The following is a 27,923-nucleotide window of genomic DNA, read 5'->3' on the forward strand; positions in this document are numbered from 1 at the left end:
ATAAAAAGTCTCTTAATATACGACCCTAACTTCAATTGGCTTCAATATAAGCCCTCTATAAAATAAATCAGAAGATTGGGTGATATCTCAAAATTAATCACATTTTGCAACAACAAAACAGTTAGCAATAATTTATTACCGCCCGACAAGGCGATTACTTTCTGGCAATAAACATTCACATATGATTTATTTGGCAGTCACTGAAGTTATAAAACAATTCAACAACTCCCAATAAAACAAATAACAAAAATTATTTTAAAAATATATATTTTTTTACTACTAAAAAAATCAGTACTTTTATTATTTTTTAACAAAAAAAAATAAATATTTATGTACAAATTTTTTTGTTTTTAATTTATATTACGTGCTAACTATCTAAAATAGGTCTTTTTAAAACAGCCGAGAAATGACCAAAAGCAAAAGGGTACTGATGGCCATGCTGGAGCTGCTGATGACAGCGCTGGCACCACTCTTGATGTTGAACGACTGGAACCAATTAATCAACGGATCACGATTACTCTTCAACCAGTCGAAGTTGGACTGAATGTTATACTTGACGGAGGCCTCCAATGAGCTGGAGACATGTTCGCTGCTCTTGACCTTGTCAACCAAAGCCAAAAGTCTTTTTTCCTGTTCAGTGTTGACGACATACAAAGACATACCTCCCAAGGCATCATTCAACGGATTGGTACCACCGAAACCAGTGTTCAAATTGCCATATTCATCCCAGTGTTCATCGAGGAAATCAATGGTGGCCATCAGACCAACGGAGCCACGCGAATAGACGGGACTGAGAATGGTAATGCGTTCCTGATTGCGCAATTTGTTGTCCTTGTCAATGGAACTTTCCAAATAGGATTTCAATTGTTTTTCGTTCTGTGAACAACCCAGAGAGGAGATGAGCACGCGACGGAATGCTTGATCAGTGGAGTCCATGAGCTGGTTGAAAACATATTGGAAAACATCATCGCCGGATTGTTTCAGGCCATTGCAGTAGATTTGGCTCTGTACATTGGCTTCAATGGGAGTACCGTGCTGTACCAAAGCCTTCAGTTTGTTTTTGGTCTCGGTCAAACAGCTCTGGATGCCAGCCAAACAGGCCATATTGATGACAGCATTGCGGGTATATTTCTGGTAGTGGTGTTCGCCGGGAACATCATTGATGCCCAATTTTTCATAGATGGGAGTGACGATTTCGGCCACAAACATTTGGAAATCATAGTATTTCGCATCACCACTCAAGTAGCGATTGTAGACATTGATAATGCCATTGGCCGTGGACCAGGGTGCATACTGATCTTCCTTCGGCAAATAGGTCATCATGTCCAAGAGAACGGAATGAGCCAAACGATTGGAGGCACTGAAACGATATGCATCGTGCATCAATTGGGCACGATTGCGTGGATGGATTTTGTAGGGGCTCTTAATTAGGCCATCAATAATGAGTTTCCAATTTTCTTCGTCGTAATTGATGCGATAATAGCCGGTGGATTGTTTGTTCAAAATAAGCCAATCTTCCTTGTCCAATTTGGCATCGACTCTCACACTTGGGACATTGAGCAAATAGTGGCTGGCTTCGGTGTCACGGAAATCGGGATTCGATTGGTGGGCATAGTTGAAGGGGATGTACCAGGATTTCTGCGTTACAGTGTTCTTGTTATTATGGAAGGAACTTTGAGTAACGGTAAATGAACCGTTGTTATAGTTGCGGGTAACCGTCAACAAGGGATAACCACCCTGACGCGACCACGAGCCCAACATATCCTCAATTTTAGCTGGAATCTCATAGTTTTCTTCTTTGGCAGCAGTTTGGATGGCCAAGAAAAGTTGTTCTTCCACAGCGCTGCTATATTGGCTATAAAATAGATAGATAATCGAAAAGTTAGATATTAGTAATGCGATAATGGAGTGAGAGATAGAGGGAGAGAAAGAGAGAGAGAGGAAGGGAAAGATGTAGAACCACAAATGAAATGGACCAGGAAAAACTTAAAGCCTATAGGGGACATTTTAGAAATTTTGGATCTACGCTAAAGGATACTTTATTTTTATTCGTGGGAAATTCAACAACAGTTGACGTTTAGGTTAGATGTAAACTTTTGATGTAGGGTAAGTGTGCCAGTAGTCGGCAGTTTTAGGCTTTTCAATATTTCAATCTTTCGACATTCTGAGTGAAATCTTTCAATTGCAGAAAAATAAAGTTGTTCAGATTCCATATTTTTTTTAGTTTTCGAAATAATAAACAACAATTGAATTTGTTTTTATTAAATTGGCAAAATTTGCAATTTTACTTTAATAGTAGTTTTTTGTAGTTTTTCCAATGCTCGGCATGTCTATTTGCCAGTAGTCAGCATATGCTATTTCATTAAAAAAAAATATTATTTTGTAATTTTTTTTTATTTCAAATAGTATAAAACAATGCTGTAATACTAATTCACAGTTTAATTAACTAATTCCGTATTTAAATAGCGTTTTATTTAATTATCATTCTAAACCAGATATAGGTAGAAAATAAAGAATATTATGGATTTTCAATTAAAATAAAAATGAGATTAAATAAAAAAGTACCTTTTTTATATTTGGAATTTGTGAATTTTTTTTTAAATGCCACCGCTATCTAAAACGTCAAATAGCTGATTAAAAAAAAACGTACTTAATTTAGAAAAGTTGGTCCAAAAGGACAAATAAAAGCAACTGCCTGTTTTTGGATTATTTTTTATTACTTTTCTCAAGTTTTGGTGAAATAGGTCAAAAATGATATTTTTCTAGTAATCGGGAACCCCTGCCGACTACTAGAAAATCTCTTTTTTTCTGTTCCTAATGTCGGCATTAAATAATATAACAGAAAAATGCTTGATTTGTATGTTTTTAAGATATAAAATGATCTTTAGACTGTTATTTACTATTATAAAATATTTCTGATTCCAAAAGTATTAAATTTAATTTACTTAAATCGATTATTAAGCTGACGCCACCACTAAATTTTTCTTTACAAAAGAAGTGCTATCGCACGTGTTGGAAGACACTCACTGACGAAAACAGTTATTCTCTCGTAAGAAATGATCGGAGCTCATTGTTTTTTACAGAAAGAGAGCAGAGAACACTGTTGACGTTGTTTTGCAATTATTTCATTATTTGGTCAATTCCATTTTTAGTTATTTAAGTTTAAATTTCAAAACTGCCGACTACTAGGCGAACTTAGGCGCACTTACCCTATATTGAAACCTATAGTAGAATTCTACGATATTTTATATTGCTATAATTCCGTTTAAGAGAGTTATTATTGAAAATGAGACAAAAAAGGCCCCTGTGGGTACACATATGGAAATCTCAACCAAAATAATCTAGTTTTTTTAATACTAGTATAGTCAAAGACATTGTATATGGAACATTAATCCATGGAACATTAATCCAAAAATTTCGAAAAAAAAATATCAAAATTGGGAATTTGCCCTGCTTCTTTATTTTACTTTAAAATATAAACTTTCAAAACGCCGGAATAGGCTAAACGGCTGAAGCTAGAATCAAGAAATTTCTAAATCTAGAAATTCGTTCTCAAAAGGGTACGAAAAGTACTAAGTTTGGAATGAGAATCACTGATGAAGTATATGATAGATGTGCCAAAGGATTTTTGGAAATTCTTACTAAAGTATTACGAAAAGTACTAAAATATACAAAAACCTAATACTTTGTATTGGGCAAAAATGAATGAACTAAAATTCTGTAATTTGGAATGAGAGTCATTGATGGAGTGCAAGATATATGTACCAAAAAGTTTTTGGAAATTCGAAATTTAAAATTACGAAAAGTTCTCAAAATGGCACTAAATTTCTAAAATGTTTACATTTGGTATTATGGGAACGGATGGAGCTACAAACTTGAATCAAAAACGGAAATAAGAATCAAAAACGGAAAGTAAGTGTGATATATAAAAGTAGTTCTGGAAATGTGTACTTAATGTGCGGACTCTACCAAATATGGTACTAAATTTGGAGCAGTTTGGTTTATGGAGAACGTATGAAACAGGAAATTTGAAATTTTGCATTGGGGTCCCTGTTGGCGGTTGGTTTGTGAAAAATATGTGCTTTCGGAAATTGGTACTACAAGTGTACGAAAAGTATTAAATAGTACTATATATTTAGTACAATTTGGTTTTGGGTGAAGAAATAGTGTTCAAAATCAGATATTTGATATTAGAGTCGCTGTTCATGAGTACTCCAGACATATGGAGGTAATTTCGGGAATGTGTACTAAAATTGTAGGAAGTGTACTGAATGGTACTATATTTGGTATTTGACGAAGAGATAGAGATAATTTTTCAAAATTTGGTTTTTATATTACTGATTGTATATGTGTTTGAGATTTGGCAGTCGTTTGGAAACATCTCCTATATTTGTACAAAAAGTACTAAATTGTACTTTATTTGGTAATGGGTAAATTTGAGATGGGACCGGAATCTTCATATTTCATTTTGAGATCTCTATTGGTATATGAATTTGAGATAAAGAGGTGGTTTTAAGAATATGTACTATAATTGTACGAAAAGTACCAGAGGTACTAAATTTAGTATTGAGTGAAAGAATAGATTTTGAATCCTGAATTTTATATGGATGTCACTGATGTTATATGTAGTGGAAATGAGCTGGTTTTAGAAAATCGTACTTTTATTATACTAAATGGTACTTAATTCGGCTATGGGGAAACGGAAATCCCAAAAATTTATGTTGAGTTCACACTTGGTATCTGAGGTTGAGATATGGATATTGTTTTGAAAATGCGAGCCATAATTGTGGTTTATAAAGAGGTGGTTTGGGAAATGGGTGTACGATAAGTACTAAATAGTACTATATTTGGTACAATTTGATCTGAATTGATGAATTTTCAGATCTGAAATTTGATATAAGTGTCGCTGTTCATGTGTAGCCTGTACATATGGAAGTGGTTTCGGGAATGTGTACTATAATTGTACGAAAAGTACTATATTTGGTATTGGGTGAAGGGATAGAGATAAAATTCTGAAAATTTAAGATTTGTGGTTTGAAAATGCGTCCCATATTTGTACGAAAAATACTAAGTGGTACTAAGTTTGATATTGGCTGAAGGAATCCCCAAATTTGACTTCGAGGTCTCTGTTGCTATCTGGAATTTAGGTATTTGTACGAAAATGACCAAATAGTACTCAATTTGGTATTGGGTAAAGGAATATAATTTGTATCCTTAAATTTGTTATAGATGTCACTGTTGGTGTCTGTAGTTGAGGGATAGAACTGGTGTTGGAAATGTGTACTATGAGTGAATTAAATGCTACTAAATTCTGCAATGGGGGAAACTACAGAACATAAATCCTAAAATTTGATGTTATGTTCACTGTTGGCATTTGAGGTTGTGATGTGAAGATTGATTTGAAAATTCATCATATAATTATTCGAAAAGTACTAACTAATATTGAATTTGGTATTGGTTGCATGGGCAGAGCTGGAATCCTGAAATTTGGTATGGATGCCACTAGTTTTGAGAGAAGAAAGTGAATTTGGAAATGGACACTATGATTGTGTGAAAAGTACTAAATGTTGCTAAATTTGCCGTTCCTTGAATGGATAGAGCTTGAATCCTAAAATATTATATTGAGGTCAGTGTTGGTTTCTAGGATTAACATATGGGGGTGACTAATTTTGTAGTATGAAAATACGTTGAAATACTTTGTGCATTTTGAGTACTAAAATGAGCTGGTGCAACGAATCTAATATTTTAAGGTCGAACTGATGACAAAGTAGCGTGCACTTGCTGCCTCATTAAAATTGTTGGCTCAATACATTTGACCCTCGAACTCGATCTGTACTTACTTAGCATCCAAATAGTTGTGTAGACCCCTTTGGAAAACTTTATCGGTCAATGCATGATTCCACATGTTCAATACGGAACCGGCCTTGGCATAAGTAACCGTGCCATACGACATGGCAATTTCTGAAGGCTTTTGGACGTAATGGGTCATAGGACGGGGATAGTCACTAGCATCATTGGTCAAGGCCGATTGGTAATCATCGGTTTGGAATTGTTGCCAAACGCCCCATTCAGGATAGGCCTAAACAGAGAAGAAATAAAAACAACCATAATCAATAAATATCACCTGCCAAATTCTTTTAGTTTTAGTCCACTTACAGCATCCACAGCCTTATAGGAAAAGAGTGTAGCAAAACCTTCCTTCAACCACAAATATGTCCACCAGTGAACGGCAACATAATTACCAAACCATTGATGACAATATTCATGGGCAATGATGCTGGCAATGTTGGTTTGTGTGGTAACCGTTGAGGTGTCCTTGTTGTACAGCATGTACTCTTCACGATATGTCGCCAAGCCCCAGTTTTCCATGGCTCCAGCAGCGAAGTCAGGTATGGCAGCCTGATCGATTTTCGGCAATGCAAAGTCAACATTATAGTATTCGGCCAAGCGTTCCAAAATCAGCATACCCGAAACCAAGGCCCATTCCTGTTCATTCTTAGTACCGGGACGAGAATAGATACGTTGTGGAGTGTCGTTCAAAACACCTTCGGTATAAACGAAATCGGACACAATGAAGGCCAACAAATAGGTGGGCATGTTGACGGTTTTTTGAAACACGGTTTTGCCGGAACTATGGAGAGGCAAAATAACATGGATGAGAGTAGTTGAGAGTAATGTGGCTTTATGGAGTATCTCTAAGGAAATGATAAAAACTTACATGGTTTTAGATGTATCAACAGGCATATTGGAGATGGCCGTGTATGTGGGGCTGTGATTGATGGTGATGGTGAAGGTGGCACGCTTGTTGGGTTCATCATAGCAGGGGAAAGCATGACGGGCATCGGTACTCTCGAACTGGGTAATGGCCAAATATCTGTCGAAAAGAAAATTACAAAAATAATAATAAAATAAATTTTCTTTATTATTTGAATAAGATTTCTTATAAATTGCTGTAAGTAGTTATTTTTGGATAATGAACGCAAAAATTGGGTTGAAAGCAAGCCAAAATTGCAATGAATAAGTAACACGTTTATGCTTGAATGTTAGCGATTTACAATATGTTGTTCTCGTTGGAAAATCAAACAAATGGCTGCATTTTATATGCCCAAACCTTCCTCTTCGAAAAGGTTTTGTACTTTTGGTCTATTTGGAGGAAATCAGTTTCAGGAATTTTAAAGTCGATTTACCGCTTGTGCTGGTGTCCAAGATAACTTTCGAAGGGAGTGATTCCGATTTCGTCCAAACTTGGTACATCGTATTATTATTATTGTTAAACTTAGATTGAGTTTGGAGTTGGGAAATATCAGTCCACTCCTTTTAAAGAGCTATTTTTTACAATTACGAGTACCTTCTTGGCAACTCTGATTAAACAGCTTACGCGCGTTTCGTGTTTTGCTTCTCTGTCAAACATCTTACAAACAAACATCAAAAATTCAAAGTTCTGTTTACCATATTTATACTCTCTGCCAAATGGCTAGAACCGGCCAAAACGTGCCTTATCGAAATAATGTTTTCAGACCCTAGATCCAAATCCATTTCACGACATTTGGAGTCGATCTAGCGATGATCCGTATGTCTGTCTGGTCAAAATGGCCCTAAAGGGTCAAAAATTTGAATAAAACGCGAAATTAACATCCGATTCCATTCAGACTTGACACATCTCAATATTTTTATAAACAACCAGTAAAGAAAGTCCTAAAGTCGGGCGGGGCCGACTTTATGATACCCTACACCACTTTGCTAGAGCTCGGCATAACAATTAAAAGTTTTTATGGGAGAATTCAATCATACACGCTAGGATTATAATTATAATTTAAAGTTCAATGGACTAAATATGCCGAAGCATTTGTATCTCTTAAATTCGGACTTGTATTGCCCATTTGGTACACAATTAATTTAAAATCCGATAAAGATATATATGGAAGCTATATCCAAATCTGAACAGATCTTGATAAAATTTGACAAAGATATTTCTGAGCTGTATTTGATATATTTCCCTGAATATCGTTGTTATGGAGTGCATATTACGGCTGTGGGTAAAAAATACAGCAAATGGGATGAACAATGTATATGGGAGCTATAGCTATATCTGAACCTATCTTCATCAAATTTGACATACTACTACCATTTGTGCAAATATTAGACGTTTGATGCACAATGAAAGGTAAATCGGACGAAGTTACATATGTGAGCTATATCCAAATCTGAACCGATCTCGATAAAATTTAGCAAAGGTATTTCTGAGCTGCATTTGATATATTTCCCCAAATATTGTTGTTACAGAGTGCATATTACGGCTGTGGAGGACAAAAATAACAAATCGGATGAACAATATATATGGGAGCTATAGATATATCTGAACCGATTTCGATCAAATTTGGCATACTTATTTTAAGGCCTAATTTGGTTGTATGTGCAAAATTCCATGCATTTCGGGCTAATATTAAACGTTTGGTGCACAATAAAAGGCAAGTCGGACGAAGATATATATGGGAGCTATATCTAAATTTTTACCGATTGTCTCCAATTTCAATAGGATTCGTCCTTGGGCCAAACAAATGTTGTTTGGAAAATTTCATCTCAATCGGATAATAAATGCGACCTGCATTTTATTCACAAGGATATATGTACAGACGGACTGACATGCATAAATCAACTCAGAATGTGATTCTATGGAGATCCTCAAAAGTAACTATGGGTCTATCTCGCTTCCTTCTCCATGTTACAAACAAATGCACAAAGACATAATACCCTTACCACTATGTGGTGTAGGATATAAAAAACCTGTTCTAAAGATGGTATAGATTGGAGCATTCCTTCTGGCACCTCCACCACAAAGATTCAAAGTTTTTAATAAGCAAAACGATTATAAAATCCGTAATAAACATCCGGTTCTCTTCATATTTCACACATCCCATTATTTCGACTAACATCAGGTCTACTGTGAAGATAGGATATATCGGTTCACTTTTTCTGGTACATCCCCCACAAAGGGTCAGAATTTGGATCAGCCATTAAGCTCGTAAAACGCATCTGATTTTCATCAAATTTTACACATCTCAATACTTCTACTATCAAAAGATCTGCTGTCCACTCCTTCTTGTACCTCCCTCACAAAGTGTCAACATTTTGAATATCCATGGAGCTCACAAAACTCGAAATTATACGATTCCATTCAGACTTGGGATATTTCTATCAATATAAAATCAGTTTTTAACATTGTAGAGATTAGGATTCAGGATTTTGAAAAATAAACGCTCATAGAAAGCCAAATGAGCATCCAACCCTCTTCAAATTTCACACACAAACATTTTCCTAACACAAGTTCTGTTGTGAAGATGATATATATCTGCAAACCCCTTCTGGTACCTCACTCACAAGGGGTCACAATCTCCATCTCCATAGTTTTTACTAAATTTAAATTGCATTCAAAAATTATAATATTTAAGTCGAGCGGGAACGCCAATGGAGTATCTCATTTATGGTAAAGTTGGACGAATCTCACAAGATATTGGGAAACATAAATTCCTGTTTTGAGATCTTTGTTCTCATCATTACATTACTCCGTTCCAACATGATCTGCGAAATACCATGACAATTGTCCGATATTTACACCCTCTGTCGTCGAGAATTTAAAAAACAATTGAAAGTTTGGATATATGTATCTCCGCTAATACCAGCATTCATTGAAAAGGTGAAGCCAAACATTGTTTGTATAGGTCCATGTTTTCGTATAGCCTCCACATTCGGTATTTTGATGATTTTTGCCACATTTTCCTCGAAAAATTGGTAATTGTAGTTCATAGCTCCAGCGGCAGAACATTGAAAATTTATGTTCACGTTTTTCTATAGCGCACATACAACGACACCCACCGATAATCGACTTTCTTGATAATCCTAGACACATTTACCCACGAAATTGTTTCAAATTTGGTATTTAAGAAGATTTTTTAGATAACAGTCCTTGAAGTATAGAATTATTTATGGAGATTCCCGTTTTCGTATATGTATTTATTTGAAAAATTTAACAGCATTATCTAATCGGTGTTACTGGTATTTGTAGTTTAAAGTGGAACACGTTTGAATTCAGATACTTTTATATAAAAATTTTTTCTATGTCCAAAGTTAAAGGATATTAAAAATTTTGGTCCAGTCAAACTTATTGTTTTTTTTAGTTGTTTTAAATAAAACTATTATTTACTCACCTTTCATTGCCGTCCGCATCGGTATACGTGGACAGATAGAAACCACCATTATCGGTACGCAATTCACCTTCGTATTCCAATGTGACTTTCCATTCGGTATCCTTTTCGAAATTCACATTCGTTTTACGGGTCAAAGTTAAAAATTCACGTTCTTCTTCATATGAAATGGTCAGATCTTCACTAGCCGAGGTGGCGCTTTCAATTTTGGCCGATAGAATGTTCAATTGACGTTTGTGCAAGACCAAAGTGGTGGTGGCCTCGACAATGGTTACATCAATTTGAACTTTGCCCGTAAATTTCTTGGTACCATCATGGACATTGGTGGTCAATTCCACGTCGTAGTGGATGGGTAGAGTGTTATTGGGCAGACGATAATTCAAATCATCGGCGCGAGCATCGAACCGAAAGTTTGGATTTTCTAAGGCGCCCGACTCACGGAACAACGGCGGCAGGCTACGAGTACCAGCTTGAGCAGGTCCTGCTGCCAGGAGAACGGCAGCTAGGCCAACAAAGAGAACACCGACAAAACTATGCATGTTGTTTCACGGCCGAATTACAACATGCCAATGATGGTGGTTAAAGGGTCTATAGCCATTTTATAAACTTGGCTCCCTTAGCCAACAATACAAAATACTATTAGCCATAAACAATGGCCGGTTATCAGAAAATTTAGATTGATTTCGATTTGTGTTTCTTTCATATATGTCTATAATTCATTTAATCAATTATTAGCCGTATCAGTAATCTTCGTAGAAAAGTCGTCTCTTCGATAGCAAATTTGACATCATATGACATTTGTTTATGCGATTAACCAAATCTCAATTTGTAGATAACACGCCAGATAGGACTTGTAATAAATACTGATCGTAGATATTTTTAAAGTTTTTTTGTTATTGTTTTATTTTTTAGTAAAGCTTTTCTATTATCTTAAGCGAGACAGAAAAACAAAGTCGAAAAGCTTAATGATATTTTAAAAACTATAGCTTTTTATACCCTCCACCACACTATGGAGTGCATATTAACTTTATCAATCCGTTTGTAACTCCTCGAAATACCCATGTTAGACCCAAAAAAAGTACATATATTCTTGATCATTCCTTGTCAATTTAGCGATGTCCGTCTGTCTCTCTATCTGTTTTCATCACGCTATCTTTCAAACGAATTGAGAATTGAGAACGCTTAAATTTTGCACACATGTGTATTTTGCCCGTAGGCAGGTTAAGTTCGTAAATGGAGCGTTGCGGTCCACATTTTCGAATAGCTCCATATAACGGTACCTCTCAATATTCGATATTTTGATGATTTTTGCGACATCGGAACCGTTTCAAATTTCGTAATTGAATATATTGATGGGTACGACAACCTATGAAAAAATTACTTATGCAGGTCCACGTCTTCGTATAGCCCCCATATAACGGTACATCCCAATATTCGGAACTTTATTGATTTTAGCGATGTTATTCAACGGAATTGTATCACATTTCGTATTCGTAATGGATCCTTCAACCTATGACAGAAAATTGTCTATGCAGGTCCACGTTTTCGTATACTCCACACATAACAGTACCTCCGTTTTGCCGGTATTTCTAAATTTCGTATTTTATTTTTTTTAATATTTTATAATTTAATATTTTTATATTTTTTTTACAAGTTTTTACAATTCCTACCCAATTTTAGAGAGTACTAAAAGTTCGGCCCGACCGAAGTTAATTTCTTTTTTCCTTGTTTATTTATTATTTCGTCCAAGGCCCTCTAAAAAATGTCAATTATATGTATAAAAGTGGTTGTGTTTCTACAACACTGCTACATATGATTGTGTCATCTCCAGTTGATTGGAACTCAAAAGTATCAGTGAGTAGAAAAACCCACTGGGGTCTCAAGCACCTATTCAACAGTTCTGTTTGAGTGGCCAACAACTAATATCTGACGGAAGCAACTGAAACTATTAGAATTAAATTTTTAAGAATTAAGGGAGCAAGTTAATTGGAACTTTAAGGGCCTGGTAAAATATTACGATGTACATGTATTACTTAGTATTTTTTTTTATCTGGTATTCTATTAGAAAGATATATGACATTCTATAAGAAGACGTTTTTGGCCTTCTATGAGAAGGATAATTGATCTTCAATAAGAAAGACATTTGGCCTTCTATGACTATCAGGCTTTCTATAAGAAAGATGTTTGGTGTTCAGTGGGAAGACCGACAGATACGTCACCAGGAGCAGGTTAATACATACACCTATCACATTTATTTATTTATTTTATTTTATTTATTTTTTGAAAAATACTTATTTTATCCTCGACAATTTTACTAATTTTAACCGTACGAGTCATCAAGGAGTCTTTGTGATCCTTTTTTCAAAATGTGGTTATAATTAATTCGATACATTCTACAAAATAATTTGTCATCAGAATTCTACTACAGGTCCTAAAATATATCAAATGTTAGGAACCCAAAATGTCAGGAATTCATAAATTATATTCCAGGGGGTAAAGTACCCAAAAGAAGCTCCTTGTGTGGATTCTTAGAGAATTCCATTGAAAAATTTGGCTACAGTCATCAAAATACCGAACATCGGAAGAGGACATGGACCTTCATGAGCAATTTTTAGTCATAAACGGTACTACTCATTACAAATCTTAAACACGAAATTTGAATATACCATCAAAATCCCGAATATTTGGGGGTAGCGTTATATGGGGGCTATACGATATCGTGGACCTATATATACAATTCCAGGGGGGTAAACTGGTCAAAAGAAACTTCTGGTGTGGAATTCCAGACAATTACAATGAAACATTTGGCTAAAATCGTCAAAATACCGAATATCGGGAGGTATTTGTTATATGAGAGATATACGATATTGTGTACCTATACCCCCCTTGTGTACAATTGACATGCATGCACACAAAAGTTTGATCTGGGTAAATCGTCCTAGAATTTTAAACTGATCAAAAAAAAAAAAAATAAATAAATAAATATATATATATATATATATATATATATATATATATATATATATATATATATATATATATATATATATATATATATGTAAAAATGGAATTTATTGGCCCATTTCTTCTTGTACCTACCCCACAAAGGTTAAAATTATGATTTACGATTATTCCAAAAAAAAAAAAAAAAAATAGTAATAAATGTCTGATTTTCTTCAAATATTTTTTTTTGGATTAGATGAGGCACGACTAAAACGTGAAACGGTTTTAACGGTTTTTCGAAATAACGGTTTTAGACCCAAGGTCTCTTTGGACCAAATTCGTTTCAGGGCATTTGGAGTTGATCTAACGATACCCGTCCGGCTGTCTGTCTGGCTGGTTGGTGTGCACGATATCACTCGGAAGGAGTATCCGATTTGGGCCAAATTTGCTAAATCGTATTATTATTATCAAACTTAGATCGAGTTCGGAGATGGGCAATATCGGTCCACTTCTTCTGGTACCTCCCTCATAAAATTTGATATTTTCAAAAAATCTTTTACTGCACAGAAAGAGAAAGGATAATCCCATAGTTCTCCAACTTTGCAAATCCTAATATTTGCTTCAGAGCTAGCTCAGGTGCGAAATGGATATCGGTCCACTCCCCACAAAGGGTCAACATTTTGAATATCTATGAAGATCATAAAATGCGTAATTAACATCCGATTCCATTGAGACTTGGCACATCTCAATATTTCCATCAACGTAAGATCTGTTATAAAGATGGTAGGGATCGGACCATTCCTTCTGGTACCTGGTAAAGGATCAAAGTTTTGAATAACCAAAACGATCATAAAATTCGATTCCCTTCATATTTCGCACGTCTCATTATTTCTGCTAACAGCAGATTAATGGAATATATTGGCACACTACTTCTGCTACCTCCCCCACAAAGGATCAACATTTTGGATATCCATGAAGCTCATATAACACGAAATTACCATCCGATTCCATTGAGACTGAGATTGAGGTAATAGCATCAAATTTTAGAATAAGTTTAGATTTGTTCGATTTGGTCACCTTTGCCACGAATTATGGCCTTCAAACGGCCAACGAAACCGTCACACGCTGCCCGAATGTTGCTTTGCGGTATTTTGGTCCATTTCCGGCGATGAGCTAACCTGAGGTGATTGACACTTTGATATTTTTTAGTGCCAACCTTGCTTTCCAAAATACTCCAGACACAATACTCCAACGGATTGGTATCCGGAGATTTTGGTGGCCATTGGTGGAAATGAATCGAGGAACCTCATTTTGTAACCATTCTTGGATGGCGCGTGCTGAGTGCGATTGTGCTGCGTCCTGCTAGAATGTCCAAGATCTGCGGGAATGTTTGCGAGACCAAGTCTTTAGTACAACCTCCAGAATATTTTCGCGATAATATTCGGCATTTATTCTGAAGCCATGGTCGATTAATACGAGCCGAGAGCGACGGCTGTTATGGCGGCCCACACCATCACCATGGTCGGCGCTTGAGTTCTGGTGGCCAATCGAAGGTGAACATTTTCATCACATTTTATTGTTTGTTGTAGGGTATCACATGATCGGGCCCGCACGACTATAGCCTTTGCTTACTTGTTTTAAATCGGAATATCGGAACCATATACCGAATCCGTACCTAGAAAAAACACCATTGCTTGCTAAAGGTAAAATGTCAATCTCAGAAAAATATTCAAAATCAGAGGGCTTTTAAAAGTATCAGGACCCGACCGAAGACTTGTGCGTTAAAAGTTTTGTTTTGCATGCAAGTCATGTGTTTGATACCAAAAAAAAAATAGTTACAGCTTCCATATATCTTCGTCCGATTTGCCTTTTATTGTGCACCAAATGGAATGGTGGAATTTGGCACATACAACGGAATTGAGCCTAGAAACAAGTGCTTCCAATTGAGCATAGAAACAAGTGTATTTCATTATTTGATTGAGTTTTCTTCCCATTTAATTTTTTTTAACTATTTCTCAAAAAGGAAAATTTCAATGTATTTAAGTATTCTTCTTTTTAACTATCTTCCTTTACGAAATTCACAAAAGAAAATAATATACCATGATAAAATATTTAAAAATGAGAAGTCAACGTTTTTTTTTTTTCAAAATATATATTTTTGTCAAAAAAAAAAAAAAAAAAAAAAAAATCAGTTTGCATTTGATTGTCAGATTTGTCAATGTAATGTACACTCCCCCCACTTCAGATTTGGGTCGATTGGTGGTCTCTTCAAATCCGTAAATTTCGATTATGCTTCAAAAGATTCCTACATTTCCTATCAAAAGAATGCTTTTTCTAATATGCCAAAAACATCTTGAATTTTTCAATTATTATCAGATTAAAACTACAAATTGTTCATAATCTTATCACCAGGATTTACCCATAGTGGTTTCCCTTTATAAACAAATGTTATAAATTTAAAACGAATAGCATTTGAATACACCAAAAAAAAACCTACAATTGTGTGTGACAGAAACCTATTCTGGGCCATTAAAAAAATTAATTTCATCATAGTGTCCAGGTTAACCACACTTTTTAATCAAATCTTAAACAAAAATGTAATGCAACCACCAAAAAAATAGGTTATAAATTTTAAATATTTTGTTTGTCAGATAATTTGTGTGATATTCATGGGCTTGACAACACTTTACGACATCCAAAATAGAATGTGAGAGCGATAGTTTCAAAATTTCATCATAAAACTAAAATATTGTGGTCATAAATAAGCAATTTGTACCGATAAGATTTGAACTTCAAAAAAAGGTTTACAATACCGAAAAAAACGTGACACACAAGGTCATTCCAAATATTTTAAAAGTAGCTTTTCAAATATACCATACAAATTGGTGTGTAAAGCTCAATATAACCAGTAAAGGAAATCTAAATGCCGGGCGGGCCGACTTTATGATACCCTATACCCTTTTGCAAATTTAGTGGAGTTTCATATAACAAGCAAAAAAATATAACAAATCGGTTGAACAATGTATATGGGGGCTATAGCTATATCTGAACCGATTTTCATCAAATTTGACATACTTGTTTCTTTGCTCAATTTGGTCGTAAGTGCAAAATTATTTGGATTGATATTGCACGTTTGGTGCGCAATAAAAAGCAAATCAGACGAAGATATATATGGGAGCTATATCCAAATCTGAACCGATCTGGATATAATTTCGAAAATATATTTCTGTGCTGTATTTGATACGTTTCCCCAAATATAGTTGTTACCGTGTGCATATTACGGCTGCGAAGGACAAATATATCAAATCGGATGAACAATATACAGGGTGAGATAAAAAAAGTGCAACAAAGTCAAACGTCATAATTTTAACATTTTTTTTTTTAATTTTATTGAATGAAAGCAGAAAATGTCGAAAATAGCATCAAATTGTAGAATAAGTTTAGATTTGTTCGAATTGGTCACCTTTGGCACGAATTATGGCCTTCAAATGGTCAATGAAACCGTCGCACGCTGCCCGAATGTGGCTCTGCGGTATTTTGGCCCATTCCCGGCGAAGCGCTTGCCTGAGGTGATCTACACTTTGGTATTTTTAAGTGCCAACCTTGCTTTCCAAAACTCCAGACACAATAGTCCAACGGATTGGTATCCGGAGATTTTGGTGGCCATTGTTCGCTGGAAATGAAGCGAGGAAACTCATTTTGTAACCATTTTTGGGTGCCACGTGCTGAGTCCTGTTGGAATGTCCAAGGTCTGCGGCAAAAATGTATGCGTGCCCAAGGCTTTAATAAACTCTCCAGAATATTTTCGATTTGATGCCATGGTCGATTAATACGAGCGGAGAGCAACCATCGGCTGTTATGGCGGGCCACACCATCATCATGGTCGGCCGGCGCTTGAATTCTGGTGGCCACCCGAAGGTGCACATTTTCAGCTGACCTCTGTCGGACAACGAATGTTTTCTAATCGGAGAAAACCAAATTCGGCAGTTCATCACTTTCAGCCAAGCGAAGCAACTCTTTAGCTCTTTTGAGTCTATTTTCTTTCTATTGCGGTGTAAGTTCACTATTTGCAATTTATTTTTTTAATATTTGCCGTACAAAAGCTATCACTGGAATAATTTTAACAGCTGTTGGACGAGTGGCTTAGAAATGACAGCAGTCTAAAGTTGGTTGCAGTTTTTCCATCTCATGTATAGTGGACAATAACCCTAAAATCGAATGAAGTTGTATATCGAAGGTATATAAAAATCTAAACCGATCTCGATAAAACTCGGCAGAAGTATTTTTGAGCTGTATCCGATGACCTGTATCAAATATCATTGTTGTGGAGTGAATATTGCACATGTTATATATGGGAGCTATAGCTAAATCTGAACCGATTTTCACATAATTTTAAGTACACGATTCTAGGCTGAACTCGGTCAGAAGTGCCACAATTCACATTATTTGGGCTGATATTAGTCATTTGGTGCACAATAAACCTTAAATCGGATAAAGGTACATATGGGAGCTATATCCAAATCAGTCAAAGGTACAAAAAATTCAGGTCATTAAGACTGATATTATAATAAGTGCGTCCTGTTTTTCGTTCACAAAATTCATGGACAGACGGACGGACGGACTGACATACATACATCGACTCAGAAAGTGATTCTATGAAGAAACTCCCAAAAGCAACTATGGGTCTATCTCGCTTTCTTCTGCATATTACAAATAAATGCACAAAGACGTTATAGTTACCACTATCTGATGTAGGGTATAAAAGGCCCAACACGATCTGTTGCATCGAATCTAAAATGTCAAGGTAGACTTTTTGCTGACGAAATAGCGAACACTTGCTTGTCTCTTCTATATTTAGTATTGGGCGCTCACAATATGTACTACCTCCTATGACAGAAAATTGCCCAAGAAAACAAAAAATATTTTCTTTGTAACAAGTTTCGAAAATGTCATTGAGAACTTATGTTAAGAAAAAATTAGTCATTTTTGTGGATTCAGGGATTGGATAACGATAATGAGACTTATTTTCAACACCAATTTTATAGTTTTTTTCAATAGTTTCTATATTATTTTTGCATTTGCATAACAACATGATTTGTGAGGGACATTGTGCAGGTTGGAACTGAGGCTTATTACGAACTTAATTTGTAGTTTTAAATAATTTTCTATAGAGATTTCCGGCTAAGCGTAGGATGGGACCAAAACGGTTTGGAGAACTGTTTCGTTGGGGGGCCAATGAGGCGGCATACACTGGCCGCTGGTGTTTGGTCAACCAATCGTAGATGTCTGGTTCGAATTTATCCAAAAATGTTTCGGTCATTTTAATTTGTTTTCCCACATCCTGGGAATTGGGTTCTATCAGTGGTGAATTGTACTCTACTTTGGTGGCGAGCAATTTCATTTCTCTGGATATTAGTTCATGGAATGTACGGAACTGAAAACAAAAAAACGTTTCAAAATTGTCAATGTGTATAAATGTGGCTTTTACATACCTGATGACTGTGGGTTGTTGGTACATATTCGGCCATAATATTAAATATTTCTGTGAAATATGGATATTCCATAAGGGTCCTAAAATTATTGGCAATGTATTGGCGTAGAATGGATCGCGATCGACCATTGGCACGCGATAGACGTTTGACATTCAAGGCCGAATCATTTGGATTGGTAATAAATTCCGTGGCGTTTGGACCTATTATCATATCAAGATATAGACGTATGTGTACCGGGTTCTGGGTACAACGTAAGGCAATGATGATGTCATCAAAGAACATGGTATCACGATTGGTGGCCAACAAAACTTCCACCACATTGTGGAACTCTTCATCGGTAAGATATTTAAGACCATAACACAATACATCACCGGTCACAACATAGTAATCTTCCTTGGATGACACAAACTCAATTTGTTGGAAGATATAATCGAAGGCCAACTGGCGAGCATAGTCCAGACATTCGGATAGATCAACATGGCAAGCCATTTTGAGTAGATTTTGACGTGAGGTATGTTCGGAGCCGGTTTTCTCACTTATGGCCAGGCGGGCCTCCAGTATGGAGGGGAAATATTTCAAATAGATTGGCCTCACCAAATGCCGAACAAATTGTTTATAGTGTTCGTGGGAGGCCGTATTGTCCAGATGGCGTTCGAATAGTTCCACTGTGGCCTGGACAAAATTCCACACCAACAACTCCTCCTCATGGCTAAGGTAGCTCAACAGCTCAAAAATGACATTGATATTTTCCACCTCATTGTGATCGATCAAAGGCTGAAGACAATAGAAAATATCCGCCCGATTGAATTCATGGATATCCAAATGATTCTCCTGCAGGGCATGGGCAATTCGCCGCAAATTCTCATCATCATAAAGGACATGATAGAATCCCGTTTGCTGCTTATTGACAATTAACCAATCACTTGGCTCCAAATGAATTCCCAAATCCGAGGCATTAACGGTTTGTTTCTCCACCGGCGGCATAAAGTAATCGGCTGCAGTATTTTGAAAATCATGATCCGAACTGGAGGCAAAATTCAATGGAATCCAAAGATTTTCCGCAAATGGCGGCCGTTGATGTTGCACCAGAGTTATGGTATTGTTTTCATAGTTCCGTATCACTTTGATAATCGGAACTTGTTTGCTATGCGTCCACGAGAGCATTATCTCTGATACTAAAGGTATCCACGATTTCTCTGATTTCTCTTCGGCATGTTCTTGCTCTAGAGCTTTTTGCAGACACCCAAACAAATCCATTTCATTGGCCACCGAATACTGACTTGACATGGAGGGTAAAAACTTTTTCAGATTAATTGTTATTGACCATCATCTCAGTGAGATTTATGAGGTGGACTTACTATTTGAGCAAATACTGTTGAATGCCGCGCATGAAAGTTTTCTGGCCGAAGGCGTGATGGAACATTTTAATGACACAGGCAGCTATTGAGAGGAAAAAAGTGAAGTGGGTTTCATAAATATTGAGCACTTTTTAATTTAAGAAATTAACGATTGGCTGTTAAAGAGGTCTCCCGTGAGCGGGTTTAAGATCATATACCTACGACAGGGACAAACATTTTTCTAGACGGAAAAAGTACAGTCCCAGGGACTGTGATTTTTTTCTAGACGGAAAATATGCAGTCCCAGGGACTGTGATTTTTTTCTCTAGACGAAAAATATACAGTCCCACGGACTGTGACTTTTTTCTGGACGGAAAAATACAGTCCCAGGTACTATGACTTTTTTCTGGACGGAAAAATACAGTCCCAGGGACTGTGACTTTTTTCTAGACGGAAACACTATATCTCTTGGACTGTGATTTTTTTCTAGACGGAAAAATGCAGTCCCAGGGACTGTGACTTGGTCTAGACAGAAAAACTATATATCCTTTGGACTGTGATTTTTTTCTAGACGGAAAAAATACAGTCCCAGGGACTGTGATTTTTTTCTAGACGGAAAATATGCAGTCCCAGGGACTGTGATTTTTTTCTCTAGACGGAAAATATACAGTCCCACAGACTATGACTTTTTTCTGGACGGGAAAAATACAGTCCCAGGGACTGGAAATTTTTTTCTAGACGGAAACACTATATCCCTTGGACTGTGATTTTTCAGGAACTGTGACTTGGTCTAGACAGAAAAACTATATCCCTTGGACTGTGATTTTTTTCTAGACGGAAAAAATACAGTCCCATGGACTGTGATTTTTTTCTAGACGGAAAAAAAACAGTCCCAGGGATTGTGATTTTTTTCTAGACGGAAAAAATACAGTCCCAGGGACTGTGATTTATTTCTAGACGGAAAGAATACAGTCCCAGGGACTGTGATTTACTTCTAGACGGAAAAAATACAGTCCCAGGGACTGTGATTTTTTTCTAGACGGGAAAAATACATTCCCAGGAACTGTGATTTTTTTCTAGACGGAAAAAATACATTCCCAGGAACTGTGATTTTTTTCTAGACGGAAAAAATACAGTCCCAGGGACTGTGATTTTTTTCTAGACGGAAAAAATACGCTCCCAGGGACTGTGATTTTTTTTTCTAGATGGAGTAAATAAAGTCCCATGGACTGCGATTTTTTTCTAGACGAAAAAAATACAGTCCCAGGGACTGTGATTTTTTTTCTAGACGAAAAAAATACAGTCCCAGGTACTGTGATTTTTTTTCTAGACGGAAAAAATACAGTCCCAGGGACTGTGATTTTTTTTCTAGACGGAAAAAATACAGTCCCAGTGACTGTGATTTTTTTCTAGACGGAAAAAATACAGTCCCAGGGACTGTGATTTTTTTCTAGACGGAAAAAATACAGTCCCAGGGACTGTGATTTTTTTCTAGACGGAAAAAATACAGTCCCAGGGATTGTGATTTTTTTTCTAGACGGAAAAATTGAAGTCCCAGGGACTGTGATTTTTTTTCTAGATTGAAAAAATGAAGTCCCAGGGACTGTGAGTTTTTTTCTAGACGGAAAAAATACAGTCCCAGGGACTGTGATTTTTTTTCTAGACGGAAAAAATGAAGTCCCAGGGACTGTGTTTTTTTTCTAGACGGAAAAAATACAGTCCCAGGGACTGTGATTTTTTTCTAGACGGAAAAAATACAGTCCCAGGGACTGTGATTTTTTTCTAGACGGAAAAAATACAGTCCCGGGGCTGTGATTTTTTTCTAGACGGAAAAAATACAGTCCCAGGGACTGTGATTTTTTTCCAGACGGAAAAAATACAGTCCCAGGGACTGTGATTTTTTTCTAGACGGAAAAAATACAGTCCCAGGGACTGTGATATTTTTCTAGACGGAAAAAATACAGTCCCAGGGACTGTGATATTTTTCTAGACGGAAAAAATACAGTCCCAGGGACTGTGATTTTTTTCTAGACGGAAAAAATACAGTCCCAGGGACTGTGATTTTTTTCTAGACGGAAAAAATACAGTCCCAGGGACTGTGATTTTTTTCTAGACGGAAAAAATACAGTCCCAGGGACTGTGATTTTTTTCTAGACGGAAATAATACAGTCCATGGGACTGTATTTTTTTATTTTTTTGTACACGAACTCAATTTCATTGAAACCTTTTTTTAAAGTTTTTGATGGAATGGTCATTGAAGACATTTAGACAAAGTCAATAAACCATACCTTTCTGATAGCCAATTAAATCGAAAATATCCACAATATCCTTTTCTTCCTCCACGTAATGGGTCATGGAACGCCATCGGGTACTATACTTGTGATAACTATACGCCCTGTAGGCAGTATCCATAATGAAATATTCCAATGGTTTAAATTCTGGGTGAAGCTGAAAGAAAAAAACCTATTTATATAAAATTCCAAAAATTGCATATCTACCCAAATACCATACCATATCAATAATGACATGTGAAAAGTAGGTGGCAAATCCTTCATTCAACCATGCATAGGACCACCATTCGGGTGAAACCAAGTTGCCAAACCATTGGTGTACAATTTCATGGACAATTGTTATGGTATCGCGGAAACGATGCCGTAAATCATTTTCAGAATAGAGTAGAAAATTTTCACGATACGTAATAAGACCCCAATTTTCCATGGCCGCACCGTAGTTTTTATTCAGCGCCACATGATCCAGCTTGTCCAATGAATAATCAACACCCAAGTATTCTTCGATGGCAGCCACTGTCCGAATGGCAAACTCCAGCTGGTGTTCGCCTTTATTTTTCGACGTTGTCGGTGTGAAAACGCGTTGTGTGACATGGCCCTGCCTCTTGGATATATAGCCGAAATTTGATACCACAAATGCTACCAGATATGTTGAAATCGGTGGTGTGGGGTGGAAAATTGTTGTCAGCAAATCACTGTCACTAGAACGATGGGAAATATTGAGAAGTTATTTTTCAGAATAAAGAGATCACAAATTCTACTTACTTGTGGTGTATCACCTCTTTCATGGGCATATTTGATATGGCGGTATAGGTGTTTCCGTGTGTTATCCTTATTGTAAAATTTGCCTTAAAGGCCGGTTCATCATAGCAGGGAACTGCAAGTCTTGCACTTGTAGGCTCGAATTGAGTCGCTGCTTGGTAACTGTAATAGAGAAGATCATAGATGAATAAACTATGTTTCGAATTTACGTTTTTTCCTCCTCTCAATAATTAGTTAAATTGTAAATAAAGGGAAAAGTTCTGAAACTAATTTTGTAAACATGGCTTTTGAGTGAATTTATTTTATAATTCAAAATTCGGGTAAAACCAAGTTGTAATTTTACAAGAAAATCGAATATTTATATTTTTATAAATTTTATTCGAAGGTGTCTCAGGTGTCTGGTTGAGAGAAATATTAAGATATAGCAAGTTGTAAAGAATCGCTGACTTGTATCGCAAGTTATGACAGATAACAGTATTGAAAATTGTGACTCACTGTGCGTGAGGTAACAGAAGGAGTCCGCAGTTATATACCATCTTCACAACAGATCTTAAGTTAGCAAAAATGTTTGTATGTGTGAAATTTGAAGAGAGTTAGATGGTTATTTCGCTATGTTGGAGCGTTTCGCTTTTCAAAATATTGAACCCTATATGGGGGAGGTACCAGAAGAAATGGTCCGATGTCTATCATTCTTATAATAGATATGTTGATATGTGCCAAGTCTTAATGGAATCGGATGTTAATTTCGCGTTTTATGAGCTTCATGGATATTTAAAATGTTGACCCTTTGTGGGGTAGGTACTAGAAGGAGTGGACCAATATATCCCATCTTCACACCAGACCTCGGATTCATAACAATATTGTAATGTATGTAATTTGAAGACAATAGAACTCTTCCATCACATTTTATGAGTTGAAATGATTCAAAATGTTGACCATTGTGGGGGAGGCACTTGATGGAGAGGACCGATATAATTCAACTTAACATTAGACCTTGGGTTAATAAAAATATTGGGATGTGTGAAATTTAAAGACAATCTGACTCTTAGATCACATTTTATAAGAGCTGTTATTATTGAAAAATTTGACCCTTTGTGGGCGAGGTACTTGTTGGAGTGGACCGATATTGTCCATTTTCACATCTGACCTGGCCTTGCATCAAGCAAATATTACGATATACATAGTTGGAGCAAAATCGGATTAGGAGGGGGGGGGGGGGTGGTTATATTACCGAACTCGATCTAAGTTTGACATAAATATTATGATGTACCAAGTTTAGATAAACTCCCTCCCGTGCGCACTAGCCAGACAAACGGACATCGCTTTATCGACTCCAAATGTCCTGAAACGGATTTGGTCCAAAGACACCTAGAGTCTAAGAGCGTTATTTTGATTAGGCACGTTTTGACCTATCAAATGATATATACTCTCTCTAGCCATATGGCTGAGGGTATAAAAATGACTCATCTAAAATGGAAGGATTGCAAAATATACATATGAATCTAAATTTTCAAATATAGTTTCGAATTCCCGTAAGTACGACAGAGGGCGATTGCCATAGAATTTGACATTGTCTCGTGACTCTGGTCATCTTTAAAGGGAGTAATAAAATAGTGACAACAACTACCTTAAATCAGGAAATTATTACCTGGTATTATGTAAAATTATGTACAGGGTTGCCCATATTCGACGGACCCATCTGGCAACACCATAACTTTTGACAGAGATGTCACATCGCTTAATGACATACCGCGTTCGAAGCGTCAGTCCAAGCAGATTTTTACCATGAACCAATACACGCCACGCGAGCGCTCTGAAATAGTTGAAATTTACATTCAACAGAAGAAGTCAATTGCAAAAACTATTCGTGCTTTTAAAATATTAAAAAATGTGAGAAGTGCGCCTTCTAAGAACACCGTTAAGCGTTTATACGAAAAATTTTCGACTGGTAGGGCTCTTTCTAATCCGAAGAGGCCATATAAAAGTCGACCAAAACGATCGGCCGAGAATATCGCTGCCGTACGAGCCAGTGTTGAGAGGTCCCCAAGAACATTCCAAAAACGCCGTTCTCAGCAATTGGGCATGTTTCGGTCCACTTTACAACGGATTATTCGCATTGATTTGCATTTGTTCCCGTACAAAATTCAATTGACGCGAAGAATGTTGCCTGCGGACAAGCCTCGTCGATTGGAATGGGCCCAAAGAGTCATCGAAATGGCCGAATATGACGAGCAATTTTGGAACAAAATTATCATGTCCTATGAAGTCCATTTCACATTGAATGGGACCGTAAATAAGCAAAATTGCAGTTTTTACGCCACTGAAAATCCTCAGGAGATTCAAGAAGTGCCTCTTCATGACGAAAAAGTCACAGTTTGGTGCGGCGTTAGTGCGAAAACGGTCATTGGGCCGTTTTTCTTCCAAAATGAAAATGGCCATGCTGTTACCATTAATCAGGAGCGTTATCGCGACATGATGACCAATTTTGTGATGTCAATTATTCGTCGAAAGCGTATGAGGCAGTTCTGGTTTCAACAAGACGACAACATTCGTGAAGAAATAGCCGCCATTCCGGCCGAAATGTTGGCAAAAACGATGGAAAATGCAGCAAAAAGGGCACAATACGTCATCAACGCCAGAGGCGGCCATTTGAGAGATATCATATTCAAAAATTGATGTAAACAAATCTACTTGGAACAAATTAAATGATTAACATTGCCAACCGCCAAATTTTTATTTTTTTCTTTGATTAAAAAAAAAAAACATGGGTCCGTCGCATATGGGCAACCCTGTACCCCATTAATTTTGGTGGCAACGGGTTTGGGATTTTCAGAAATTTTACCTTAAATTATAGTGTTGTAGGGAATTGTTTTATACTACTCTCTCTTTGCCAATATTTGGGCATAGGGTTATATTTTCACAGATAAATTCACTGATATCTTCCTCTCGTTCGTCGTAGTAAAACTTAATTGGGGCGTAAACAGTTGTAATGTCGCACCCCGGCGAAGTTTGCTCAATTAGCTTTTTGTTTACCTTTCTCGAATGAAGCTATCGCACTATCAATGCTGCGATAACTATATCAACAATATTATTTAACAAAATACTTTCGATTCAATAATAGTGGTCTAATGTTTATCAACAACAACGGCAACAATAAAAAGAGAGTGCATAGTACTCATGACAACGTAGCAACTTTTTTAATTTTTTTTTTTTTTAATTTGTAGATGGTTGTGATGTTATTGTTTTTGTTATTGATTGAACTTGCTATGACGAAACATGGGGTTTCAATGTTTATCTCCTTATCAGTGGCCAGACTCAGACTGACAAAAATATTATTTATGTATGTTTTCCACTTATTCCGTTTGTTTTGTGAATAAAAATAATTCCACCGAATTTGACACTCGTTTCGTGGAAGTTAACCCCCTGCTGACTCACATTTCGATTCAGTTTTGTCACCCCACTGCTGAGCTTACTTACATGACCTGATTTCCGGCATCACGATATGCCAGCCAATAAAGGCCCAAATGATCTTCATTCATTGTGCCATCGTAGAGTATTTCCAAACTATACTTCTTTCCCACCTCAAAGATTTGATAATATTCCTGGCCATGAATGATGAGGAAATGACGACGATCATCCACGCTAAAGGTTAGATCCCTCAGCATATCACCGCTGTCCAAATCGGTGGCAGTTATAATGAAATTGGAAAGATGTTTGGCATGCAGTACAATCTCATCGGTGGTCTCGCGTATCTCGATGTCAATGGTGACATTGCCCTTAAAGTACAGGCCACCTTCGTGGATATTTGTAATGATGTGTAGATTATATTCCAAAGGAAAGGAAGAGTTTGGCAGTCGGATAGGTCTATCTTTTAACGTTGCCGGTGGTGGTTGAGGGCTCGTCGAGGAAACTGTTGTCGGCTCTTCCACTTCCGTTATCCCAGAATTATCATCGGCTGTCTGTTGGCCCATGACCACCAGGGTTGGCGGTAACAACAGTAGAATAGGCAAAATAAGAACTTTCCATTTTTTATTCAGAAATTTATTAATCGGTCGTGCCATTATCAAAATTCCAATGTCCACGTCCCCGTTTGACGCGAACCACAACCGTTCAATACGACAAATATAACTCAACTAAACATAGAATTTCGAAAACGAAATCGATGAGCCAAGGCTCTCCATTGATAAGTGATCGAAATACATTGAAAGGCGATGTCACATCCACATGCGTTTGGTTGATAAGATAACAATGCGTATTCCAAAAAAGGGAGATAGAGAGAGAGAGAGACTTTGTCGTATAACAGTTGGTATAAGAGTTAATTAATTGAATTGAATGCACCATACAATGATGTCTCCATGCCGCTGTGATTGTATTGTTTTTGTTTATGCGTCCCTGATTTTAAAAACAATTTTTGTACTACGTCGGTGTGTTGGTGTACAAAGGAGATTGCTTTCACCAGCTCACGGGAGAAAGTTTTCTGCAATCAACAATGGAATGCATGATTACAGGGTCGGGAGTATGGTATAATGTGAAATTCTACAATGGGCTGAAGTGGTTAAACGTAGAGCAGAGAATGGTCAATTGTGACCTTATGAGCGTTCCGATCGTTAACTTCTGCATAGGGACCGCATTTTATTTATTTATATAACCTCAGCCATATGGTTAAAGAGGGTATATAATATAATATATATACGGCCAAAACGTGCCTCATCGCAATAAAGGTTTTAGACCCTAAGTCTCTTTGGACCGTTTCAGGACATTTGGACTCGATCTAGCGATATCCGCCCGACCGTCTGTCTGGCTGATGCGAACGATAACTCTCGAATGGAGTATCCGATTTTATACAAATTTGGTACATCGTAATATTATTGTCAAACTTAGATCGAGTTCGAAGATGGG

General features: G+C 36.7%; 2 protein-coding genes across 2 annotated transcripts; both read right to left on the reverse strand.

Moving 5' to 3' along the window:
* Positions 1–250: 250 nt before the first annotated feature.
* Positions 251–10,783, reverse strand: LOC101890930 (aminopeptidase N). The gene is made up of 5 exons (XM_005179400.4): positions 10,206–10,783; positions 6,719–6,874; positions 6,157–6,631; positions 5,841–6,079; positions 251–1,855 (listed from the first exon to the last, which is right to left on the reverse strand). Exons 1-5 carry the CDS (start codon positions 10,739–10,741, stop codon positions 391–393), a joined length of 2,871 nt encoding a protein of 956 aa, XP_005179457.2. The 5' UTR covers positions 10,742–10,783; the 3' UTR covers positions 251–390.
* A 7,399-nt stretch (positions 10,784–18,182) lies between these two features.
* Positions 18,183–27,153, reverse strand: LOC101891916 (aminopeptidase N). The gene is made up of 7 exons (XM_059119607.1): positions 26,502–27,153; positions 23,028–23,186; positions 22,486–22,963; positions 22,263–22,422; positions 19,996–20,077; positions 18,638–19,916; positions 18,183–18,579 (listed from the first exon to the last, which is right to left on the reverse strand). Exons 1-7 carry the CDS (start codon positions 27,083–27,085, stop codon positions 18,286–18,288), a joined length of 3,036 nt encoding a protein of 1,011 aa, XP_058975590.1. The 5' UTR covers positions 27,086–27,153; the 3' UTR covers positions 18,183–18,285.
* Positions 27,154–27,923: the final 770 nt, after the last annotated feature.

Source organism: Musca domestica, unplaced genomic scaffold, assembly GCF_030504385.1.
Source record: "Musca domestica strain aabys unplaced genomic scaffold, Musca_domestica.polishedcontigs.V.1.1 1, whole genome shotgun sequence".
Lineage (NCBI taxonomy): Eukaryota > Metazoa > Arthropoda > Insecta > Diptera > Muscidae > Musca > Musca domestica.